Genomic DNA, 11,424 nt, shown 5'->3' with positions numbered 1-11,424 from the left:
GCTGACTTAACTATGTGAAGAAATATACACAGAAGATGCTGTACTTGAGGGGTGCCTGGGTGGCTCAGTCCATTAGGCATCTGACTTTTGATTTTGGCTCAGGTCATGATCTCATGGTTCTGAGTTGGAGCCCTGCCTTGGGCTCACTGCCGTCAGTGCACAGCCCACTTTGGATCTTCTGTCCCTCCCCCTCTGCTCCTCCCCTGCTCTTTCTCTCTCAAAAGTGAATAAAAATTAAAAAAAAAAGTGATGTACTTGAAAAAGAATCATAGGTATAGTAGGATAATGTAGATGGTCGTCATTATAATTTAGCAGGAAGAGCTCAGAATCACAGAGTGGAGAATGTGCAGAAGAATGGGGTAGGGGTGGGGAGGGAAGGTTGGATACTGGAAAGAGTCTAAGCTTTAGGTGAAGAGGAATCAGACTTTGTGATGTATCTTTGGGCAGGCGGAGTGCCTCTAGATAGACCCTCTCTGTGCTTAGTTGGGAGCCGATGGAGGTCCTAGGGTTTAGAACGTGTGAGTGCCATTCTGTACAGCATGTGGAGCGGTCAGGGCACAGGGACGTCAGTCAGGTGGTCTGCACCTGAAAAGGGGTGTGCATGGCTCTTTTGGCCTCAGTCCTGTTAAATAAATATCCCCATGCCTCAAGCACTGCCTGCAGGATCCCATCTCGGCCCTCTCTCGGGGCTTCTACAAGCCAGGAGACTGAGCGCCGTCCCTTCCCCATGGAGCTCAGGGAAGCATAAATTCTGTTCCAGGTAGTGTCTTAGGGTTGCGCCCCAGCTCTTTCTGCGGCACGGCCCTCTCTGGGGACAGAGAACATGTGTGCTGAGAGAGCACGGGGCAAGATGGCAAGAAATAGGGGGCTGCAGTTTCCTGCCACAAAGGCTGAACCAAGAGGCTTGGGACGGATACATGGGGAAGGGTTTGGGAAAGATTTCTGTTTGGAATCACCACACTGGGAGAGTAGCGCTTACCAGGAAAACAGACACCCAAGGAAACAGCCAGTGTGCGGCTGTTGTCTAACAAATGTCACTTGCTAGGTACTCACATGGGTTCCCGGGTCATTATAATGAAGGAAGAAGGGAGGAAGAAAGAAGGAATGGGGGAGGGAGGGAGAGGAAGGAAAATGTCACTGAAATGCCCATTTCAGTTCTGTTACTTAGTTCTTTTCCACTATTTGGGACCAACAACAACAACAACAACAACAACAAAAAAGGAAATTCGAATATGCGAAAGTATGAGCGGAGTCTGGACCCGGGGTACAGACTGGAGAGGAAGCCTCCAAGTTCCAGGCGCTGCGTCCTTCCTTGGGCCGGTTGGACGCCCTTGGGGGTCCCCGGGCCCTCCTTTCCAAGAAGGCAGCTACCTCGCAAGCCCGGGCTTGCTCACACCTGCGGCTTATCACCTGGATGGTGGGGGGCGGGGGGAGTGCGGACTGCCGGAGAGCCCTGCGTGGGAGCCCGACCACCCAGAGCGGGGCGCACGGGGGAGACCGGGTCCGCGCCGCCCAGCCTCGGAGCGCGGGGGCTCGCTGCCCCTTAGACCAGCCCACGGCCCTCGGCCCGGCCCCCCTGTCACTCACTTTGCTCGCAGCCAATGGCGCGGCCGCCTGTCACCCTCACCCCGCCCCCCGAGGCCGAGCGGGGAAGGAGGTTGGCGGGGAAGGCGCGGGGCTGGAGTTGAATGATTGAACTTTCCAGCGGAGTTGCGGCGGCCGCGAGGTGTCCCCGGCAGTGCGGCCCCGGCGCGGAGCTGGGAGCCTCGGCCAGCGCCCGGCGCCCGCGCCCCCGACCTGCAGCCATGGTGTCCGGGGCGCCCGGCGCGGCCCTGACCCTCTGCCTCTGGCTGGCGGCCTGCGGGGGCTGCCTGGCGGGCGGCCCCGGCGCCGCGGCCGCTCGGCGGCTGGACGAGTCCCTGTCGGCCGTGAGCGTCCAGCGCGCGCGCTGCTCGTCCAGGTGCCTCAGCTTGCAGATCACGCGCATGTCCGCCTTCTTCCAGCACTTCCAGGTACGGGAGCCGGCCGCGCTGGCGCCGCGGGCCGTGGCGGGGGGCGCGCGCGCCGCCTGCCTCCCGGCCTGGGCGCCCCAACTTGTGGCCGGGCTCGGCGCGCGGAGCCCGCCGTCCCGATTCGGCGTGGCTTTTTCCAAGCGGGGCTGCCGAGCCCCCGTCCCCAGCCGCCGCCTCCGAAGGGACCGGAGACTGCAGCATGCATCCTTGCCAGCTCTCCCTTCCCGGCGGAAAACGAGCGGCGCTGTCTGGGGAGGGGGCGAGCCGCCGCGCAGATTCCGAGGCTGCGTGTGCGCGCTTGTGAGTTTCCCCCGACTCCGCGCGCCGGGCTCCGGGCCAGTCCCGCAAAGTCCCGGGCGCGGCGGGGCCCTCGGTGCCGCCGGCGCCGGGAGGGAGGCCGGGAGGCGCGCCCAGCCGCGCCCGGGGTCCCGCGCGGGCAGCCCAGCCCCGCAGGTGCCCGCGGGCCGACACTTTTGTCTCTTCGGAGCGCCGCTTTCATCATCCGCGGGCCGGGAGCTCGCGCCCCCCCCCCCCCCAGCCCCCTTGGAGCCGCAGACAGGGCGCTGGGGCCGGGTCGTCTGTTCCAGAATGTGTGGGTTGGGGCGGGGGTGGGGGTGGGGGTGGTCGCTGTGCGCGCCCCAGTTTGGAGCTCCGGAGCTTCTCCGTCTTGCCAGCGGATAGTGTGCAGAGTAAGGGAAGCGATGCACGGGACACGGGACTTGGAGGGCCGGGTTTGGGTGCTCCCCCGGGCCCCGTACGACCTTCTTCTGCTTGACGATGGGAGAGCGTGCGTTTGGATGAGGGTGAACGTCGGAGGTTCAGAGAAGCGCGCTTTTGACGCCTGTGGATTGCGGGGGCCCTTGCGGGGAGCCACGGTAGCAAGGGTCCCCGCAGATCTCGGCGTGGGAACCCGGGGTGCGGGGGACGCATCTGCGCGGCCCGCCGACTCTGCGGAGGCGCGTCCTGTTCCTGTTCCCAGCACACACACGAGTGCGCACGGTCTGAAATCATTCTCGCAGACGCCTTATTTCTCTCGTGTGCCGTCGTTCTCTCCACGGCCTTCCCGCCTCTCTCCTTAGCGGCTCACCTGTTCCAAGCTTTACCTTCCTTCTTGCCTCAGGAAAGCTGTGGAGGCCCGAAGGAGACCCGGGATCTTTGCAAGATCAGCCCTCTGATCTTGGGACATAAACTGGGCGCCCCTGCCACCTCCCTCAGGGCGCTTTCCAAGGGGCCCCGGCTACTAAGCTGCGAGAGGAGGCGATTGCAATGACGTTGGATTTTGGGACGAATCTCCATAGCCTGGGGGATGTCCCTCGTGGCCCGAGAGCTAGTGGAACCTAGCGCCGAATCGCACAGAACTCAAAGTTGGGATCCTCAGGGGTCGCACCCGCTCGCGAAGCGTGCATGTGCGTGAGTGCGCATTCGTGCAACACGTAGTGGGTTTCCGAGGAACTAACTGGCAGCCGCTGCGGTCCTCCCGTCTCTGTGGAGAAAGGGAAAACCGCGTTCTCCTGTTCCGCGCTGACACGACGCGGACATCCTGGAGAGGGCCCCTCCCCGGCCACCTGGTTTCCAAACCGCCCTGCCCTGCCAGAGCCCCTCTCCTGACAAGATGCGACGTACACTACGGTTTAATCCGCCCCAGAAAACAGAACAGAGCAACCCATTCTTGGAGAGAAAGAGTATCTTTTCGTTCCTTCCTTCTTTCTTTCTAATTGAATTGTCAGTTGCTATAATTTATTTGTTTTACAGTGTAAGCGGCTAAAGAAGCAGTGTAGATCAAGCCAATTCCCGTGAAAGGCTTTTCTTGTGGGCTCCTGGCATGATTTCTCTTCAGGAGAAAAACTGCTGACGGAACACACATTGCCAGACAATCCTGATTACATTTTAATTAGCTGGGGTGGGGTAAGCTGCAAATTACTCAGTTAGGACTTAATAGCTGCTGTTTCTGCAATCAATTGCCAAGCCATTCTTGGAGGTTTAACCCTAACCTGGTAATGCCTATCTGATTTACCTAAATTGCCCGGATTAAGCTTCCTTCAGATTTGAAAAGGCAGCACCTCACTCTCCTTATAAGCCCTGGAGCCTCCCTGTCCCTGCCCCCTTGTTAAATAATTGGGCGAGGATGCAGGTCAGGCTGTTTCCAGCTCTTTCCAGGGCACGTGTTGTTTGTTAACAGGAAAGGCCGGGGTGGGAGGAGGCTTGTGGAACAGCTCCTGCCAGGTGCCCCTCCACTGGCTGACTTTAGAGATGGAGGGGACCTGACCGTGGCATAAATGTGTCTGCATGTTTTGAATGCAGTCCTATCAATTGCTTTTTAATTTTTCAATTTGAGAAACCAGAAAAAGGTTCAGAGAAGCAACTCTGCAGGGCCGGCTGCAGGAAACATGTTCCGTGCTTTTTCAAGCACTATTTAGTTCTTACAAGGATGCTAGACAGTGGGCAGAGTCGGGGCTCAAAGCCCAAGTGTCTAAGTTGAAGACTCGCAAATCTTCCTGACAATCAAACTCCATCACAACAGAATGCACAGGCTGACTTTCTACCCCTCAAGTTTCCTTTCCCTGGTCAGCACCAGGAAGAGGTAAGACAGATGCATTCTGATGGCAAACGGGCAGGCAGTCCGTGAATGCTTCCCCCTGGCTGGTCTCAAGAGCCCTACAGAGTTGAAGACCCCCTCGAGGTGAACAACAACACAGTGAGAAGGGGCACAGTCCATTCAAGGGAAGGAAAGGTGAGGCTACTGAGACCCACAGGCAGTAGGCAAAGGAGCCTGCAGAGGACTGGTCTACAGAACATATTCACAAATATCCATTTCTCTTATTTATTTATATATTTTCAAGTTTATTTATTTATTTTTGAGAGAGAGAAAGTTCACACAAGCTGGAGAGGGGCAGAGAGAGAGGGAGAGAGAATCCCAAGCAGGCTCTGCACTGTCAGCATGGAGCCCGACGAGGGGCTCAAACTCACGAACCGTGAAACCACGACATGAGCTGCCAGGGCTGGGCTAGGAAGGACCCAGCCTCCGCACTCATGGTGTAGACAAAGACTTGGAGCGTCTGGGGGCACTGCCCTGGAGCATCAGGCCCACACAGGAGGCTGCAATTGAGTGGTCTCTGCCCCAATTCCACACACTTTCCAGCCTCCTGTGAAAGTGATGAGGCCGTAGGGTCATGGGTAGATGGGGTGCACCTGGTCCCTTTGCTTCTGCGGTGCTGGTGGGCATCACCTGCCGGCATGTAGCTATCACCCGGGCCCGGAAGCCCGCGGGACTCGGTGCTGATCCATGCAGGCGGGAATGGTGACTGGGGACTTCTGGAATTATCTGGCACAGCCCTTGGCTCCCTGTGCGGGGCACTGGGCACACTGCAGGTTTGCACATATCACATACACGATGGCGTTACAATGCCCCCAACAGGGGTGGTTGGGAAGGGTCTCCTTGTCTGTGAACGTGAGATCTGGGCTGTGGGGTGTGGAGTAGACATGTGGGCTCTGGAGCCAGGCAGACCTGCTCTCCCGCAGGCTTGGCCACTGGGCATGTGGGTGGTGTGGGCAGACCACCTCCTTGAACTTCCAGCCTCACGTGGGTCCCATGGAGGACAAGTACCTGCCGGCACAGAACATAGTGGAGCCGGGTTCTGGGTGGCTACAAGTCCTTGGTTTTATTCTTTTTTGTTTTTAATTTTCTTTAATGTTTACTTCTGAGAGAGAGAGAGAGAGACAGAGACAGAGAGACAGAGAGAGAGAGACAGAATCTGAAGCAGGCTCCAGGTTCCGGGCTGTCAGCACACAGAACCTGATGCAGGGCTCGAACCCACAAGTACGAGACCGTGACCTGAGCTGAAGTTGGATGCTCAACTGAATGAGCCACCCAGGCACCCCAGTTTTATTCTTATTTTTAGGATTTTATTGGCTAGTTGGTTAAAGTTTTTTAGACTTTTAAAATTTATTTATTTGAGAGAGGCAGAGTGAGTGGGGCAGGGGGGCAGAGAGAGGCAGAGCGAGAGAGAGAGAATCCCAAGCAGGCTCCACACTCTCCATGCATGTGGAGCTCAAACTCATGAAACTGTGAGATGGTGACCTGAGCTGAAACCAAGAGTTGGACGCTTAACCGACTGAGCCACCCAGGCCCCTTGATTAGTTGGTTAATTTACTTCAAGACTGACTACCGAATTTTTGGGACCCGGTGCAAAATGAAAACGTATGGGCCATTATTCCAAATATCAAGAAAAAAGAGTGTTGTTCAAGGAACTAAAATATAAAACACTTTTCCTTCTGTGGCTCTTTCAGTTTGTCATGGTGTTTCAAATTGGCTGTTCAATGTCATTTGCAGTAAAGAAAAGTTGAAAAGTTACTCGTATGGATTTTAATCTTCATCTTTATATTCACTGCCATTGTTATGTGCAAATATTGGAGCATGTCACTTGTCTGCCAAATCAGCAGCATTTCACAATTTGTCGTTCCTGACTCATGCCTGGAGGGTGCCTTGAGACGGGCTAGAGGGACAAGGAGAAGCCAGACTCAGGAAGGAGGGAAGGGAGAAGAGAGAACCCCTCCCCCGCCAAGTGTGCAACATGGGGTGTGCCCAGTGGGCATTTCACAGGAGGATCTGCAGGATGTGTGTAGACCTTCCCAGGTACCTGGGGTCTGCCAGATGCGGACATGCTTACTCAGGTACTCTTGGTACCCTGTTCTGCAAGCTTCTAGACCAATGCATTGCACTTTGTTCTAGATGCTGTCCTCTGGGAGTTGGGCCAGGGGTCTCCTTCTCCTAGTGCTCCAACCACGGCAAATGGGCAACCCCCAAGTATACTGCAACCCCCTTGCTGGATGCAGTAGATACCTGCACCTGGGATGGGTTTGCTCCTTGGGTGTCTTAGACTCTGGCTGGCCACCCCACCCACCAGTGTGGTACTTCCCGCGTGATATGAGGGCAGCCACACTGGATTCTGGGACACTTCAGTGCACGCATGCCCAACATCAACCCTCCTTGACCCTTGTCCAGGTCACGGCAGGGGACAGAGTGTGACAGTCATTTGGGGGCAAGGAGTTGGTGGGGGCAGAAGACTGGGTGCAGGGGACACGGGAGTGGGTAGCCGAGAACCTTTTCTGACAAGGTGAAGGAGCACCGGGAGGCAGAATCATGCGTGATTTGAGGCTCCACGCCTCGAGGATGAGCTTCACTGTTGTGCCAGCCCATATGAAACACAAACTCAAGGATAAAATCATTGAGATTTTCAATATGGTGAGCACAGAGCATCAAACCCCAGGCACTGGTCCCCTGAGCATGGGCCACGTGCATTATTCATAGATCCGTGAAGCCAGCCCTGGTTTGGGCTTTTGTATTTCAAGAGTGCAGAACCCTTGGCGGGGCTTAAGCCCACTTGCCATGAGGATTCTTCACAGGGTTTTCCATAACGTTCCAGCGTCTGATGCTGATCCGTATTCATTTGGGAATAACTTCTACCCTTGTTTCCTCAACTTCACTAAAATATTAAAGAAGGAAGGAGGGAAGATTGTGTCTGAAATAAGCTTTCTTTTCTGGCGAGTCTCCTTTAACTTAAGAGTGACTCCCTCCCTTATGCAGTTGGGACGTTCCGAGCAGACACCGCTCCTGCCTCCCCTCATTTTGCTTCGTTGTGGCAACCATGGAACTCAGCCTCAGGGCCTTAAAGATAGAGTCATTTCTTTCTCTGTATGACTTATTTCACTTAGCATAACACTCTCCAGTTCCATCCACGTTGCCACTCTTATGTGGATCCTGAGAAACTTCACAGGAGACCATGGGGGAGGGGAAGGAAAAAAAAAAAAAAAAGAGCAGGAGAGAGCCAAACCATAAGAGACTCTTAAAAACTGAGAATAAACTGAGGGTTGATGGGGAGTGGGAGGGTGGGGAGGGTGGGTGATGGGCATTGAGGAGGTCACCTGTTGGGATGAACACTGGGTGTTGTATGGAAACCAATTTGACAATAAATTTCACATTAACAAAAAAAAAAAAGGCAGTCATTTCACTAAGTACGAGGAGACCCGGAATCTGCTCTTTTCTGTGCGTGTATTTTCCCGGAGGAGGCTCAAGAGAACAGGACTTGAGGACAAATAGTAGGCCATGTGCAACGGAGGAAGGAAAGATGTGTTTATTTATTTCCTTTGCCAGAATTCGCCACTGCTCAGGGAAGGAGCGCATCTTCTGGTTGGAAGATAAGTAGCAGGTTGCTGGCAGGCATGGCCCAATGGGTCTAGAGTTTTATTAGTGGTAAGAGATTCTTGTTTAATGGGACATTGTTCACCCTATAAAGTACCACAGATAGGCTTGCTTAGGTAGCTGATTAGAGAGATCAGAGGCTTCTCTTAGCAGTAATTGGAAGCTGTTTGTTTTGGTAAAAGAAAGAACTAAGCTAGTGATTAGCTCATTCTACTTAGAGGACCAGCCTCTCCTCCAAGAAAAGGTAAACAAACAATTATCACATCAAAAACCCTTAGGAGCCACAAATCAGCCTGAGGCTCACAGACTTTGCAGGACTGCTTCTGTGGCGAATATACCCAGCCCTGGCGTGTTACTTGGCCCTGAGGTGGTTTTTAAGTTCTAAGGCAGAATGGCCAGGCATTTGGAGAGGCCCCGGGAAGAAAGGGCATCCTCAGCTCTGGCCTTTGTATTTCCTGGTCTGGGTCCCTTGGATCTCTGGCTGTGTTTCTAAGAATTTCTGAATTTAACCAAACTAAACATTGGGCTAATCATGGCGGACGTTTGTGTTTTTCATTTGGTGTTTCTCCCTGAATGTGATTTAGAAGTCTCTCTTCTTGTGGCTGTTATAGAGCATTTGAAACACATATTGAAGAACACGTATTGACTTGCTCATTTCTTTGTTCACTGTATCATTAAAGAAGAAATACATAGTTTCATATGTTTATATTGTATATACTCATATATATTTGTGCGTATAAACAGATGATATACTGTATGCATGTATGTGTGTTTGAAGGCCTAACTTAAAGAGTTAAAAGTTAATGTTGTTGCTGTGTTTCCACGTAAAGAACTTAATCATAAGTTAGGAGGTTATGATTTCTTTGAAATGGATTCACCAGATTCCATTGTGTAACCTGTTCTAGTGCGTTTCGGTGAATAGGGGTTAGGAGCACCTGGGTGGCTCAGTTGGTTAAGTGTCCATCTTTGGCTGAGGTCATGATCTCACAGTTTGTGGGTTCAAGCCCCACGTCAGGCTCTGTGGTGACAGCTCAGAGCCTGGAACCTGTTTCAGATTCTGTGTCTTCCTCTCTCTCTGCCCCTCCCCTGCTCGTGTTCTGTCTCTGTCTTGCTCTCAAAAGTAAAATAAACATTAAAAAACCCCCAGAAAACCCCATAGGGTTAGGTAGTTGGGGTGCCCGGCCGACTCAGTACACGGAGTGTGGGACTCTTGATCCTGGGGTTGTGAGTTCAAGCCCCACACTGGGTGTAGAGATTACTTAAAAAAATATTTTAAAAAACAAAACAAAACTTTCCGGTTAGGGAGAGAAACTTATGAAAGTCAGCGGGCTCTGCTTATATTAATTCAGAAACGGACAGGTTTCTTTGCATAACTTGGCAATGCTCTAGAGAATTCTCCTCTCACACAATTTTGAGGGTGGGGGCTGGGGATGCATGGGATATCATCAGAATACATCTTATCTATGAAAAACAGGACAAGGAACACTGCAGATGCCCCACTGCAATGCCCTTGTGCGAATTACCGCAGAACTTATCTTTGGAAAGACTTGCCTGAGCGCACAGACCTTCAGAGCCCCAGCGCTGTCTTGCGCATTTCTACTTCACGTATTTGGGCTCCATGTCGTGAAAGTGTGCAGTCTATGTACATATGGCATTTATTAGGTATGACCTAGTTTTTCCTCTTTACATTAATCAAAGATACCCCTAACTCTTTCAAGCTTCAGATCAGCAGGAAGTCGCCCACACTACAGAGTTGGCTGATGAAGCCGTCTTCCTGACCTTTTACTAATCTGCGTACCATCATCTTAGGAAAATGTGTAATTTCTTTTGGATTCTCTGAAATATTGAAAATAGGTCATAGACACCTCTTCCTTCTCGGTAGATGCTGTTGGTGACCTTCTGTCCCTCACCTCCCTAACCCCCAGCTCCTGTCTCAGCTAGCTGCTAATGGCTTACAGCTGCTCCCCTTAGAGACTAACTTTCTGCCCATGGACACCGTGTTGCCAGCAAGGCAACGTATCCTCTTCCCTCAATGAGGGCGAAGCTTGCCATTGGCTCACTGCTGGAGGCCGTAGGAGCCCAGCCCCCGCCCACTGGAATAACTCTTTTCGGTACAGTTTATGCTCCAAAGCATTGCATGGGACCAGGCTTCTGCAGGTCTCCGGCTGAGATCTCTTCCCTCCCTTTCCACTGAGGGCTTCCCCCAATATATCATATATTCAGGAAGCCCCCTTCCGGCCACTGCTTGTAGGAAACCCAATCTCAGACACCTACCTTCGGAGATACCTGATCTCATTCAACACGGTTGTTTTTCAGATTGGACAGAGCCTGGAGCCTGCTTCAGATTTTATGTCTCTGTTTCTCTCTCTTTCTCAAAATAAAAAATTATAAAAAATAAATGAAGAAGCACTTAGAACATTTTCTGTTATTTGGATTTAGCTTATGTCTCCTGATTTCAGTATAAAGATTTCAGATCTTGAGCCCAATACATAAACACATCATGCTCCTTCACTGTCCCTGTGAAATGTAGACACTGCTAAAGCAAGCTTGAAATAGTTGTATGGTCAATGGATGGTTGATGGGGTGAGGGGACATCATGAATCACAGTACGCCCTGAACATCTAGGAAGATGACAAGGGGGACCCATCAGTTGGGGTATCAACCAACTTTGGATTTACTCAGCAAGCAACCGGGGAACCATATGCCCCAGGACCTAGGATACAATCTCTATTAGCTTTCACACATTGGTTCCAAATGGTGACGGGAGGCATTTTCCCTGATGGTGGAGAAGCTTGGATAAAAGTAGTTATCATTGATAGCCAATAAGTAAAGAAAGGAATATGGGAGCAGTGTTTATGGTTCATTTTATTTTAAATTTTTTATGTTTATTTTTGGTGGCGGGGAGAGGGACAGAATGTGAGCAGAGGAGGGGCCAGGAGAGAGAGACACACATAGAATTGGAAGCAGGCTCCAGGCTCCGAGCTGTCAGCACAGAGCCTGATGTGGGGCTAGAACTCACAAACCACGAGATCGTGACCTCAGCTGAAGTCGGATGCTTAACCGACTGAGCCACCCAGGTTATGGCTCATTTTAATGTAAATCACAGACTGTAGATGCTCATTCTGTCTCTCCCTTTAAAAACCAAAAAGCACTGCTTTCATCAGTTGGGTTTATTTCGGCTACTATGGACAGGCTGCCGCAGTTTCAAAGATG

The 11,424-nt window shown here is 52.3% G+C and overlaps 1 protein-coding gene across 2 annotated transcripts in view; it reads left to right on the top strand.

Annotated features, from left to right (window-relative positions):
- The first annotated feature begins 1,696 nt into the window (after positions 1-1,696).
- ANOS1 (anosmin 1) overlaps positions 1,697-11,424 on the top strand; it is a 187,052-nt gene continuing 177,324 nt past the window's right edge. Inside the window, exon 1 of one of the 2 annotated variants that reach the window (XM_023249109.2) lies at positions 1,697-2,012. In XM_023249109.2, coding sequence (XP_023104877.2) covers positions 1,806-2,012 — 207 coding nt within the window. In that variant the 5' untranslated portion in view covers positions 1,697-1,805. The remainder of the gene's footprint in view (positions 2,013-11,424) is intronic. The other variant, XM_023249108.2, reaches the window with a different exon arrangement.

This window comes from Felis catus, chromosome X (assembly GCF_018350175.1).
Source record: "Felis catus isolate Fca126 chromosome X, F.catus_Fca126_mat1.0, whole genome shotgun sequence".
Classification (NCBI taxonomy): Eukaryota; Metazoa; Chordata; class Mammalia; order Carnivora; family Felidae; genus Felis; species Felis catus.
This window is presented reverse-complemented; position numbering and strand designations above follow the sequence as displayed.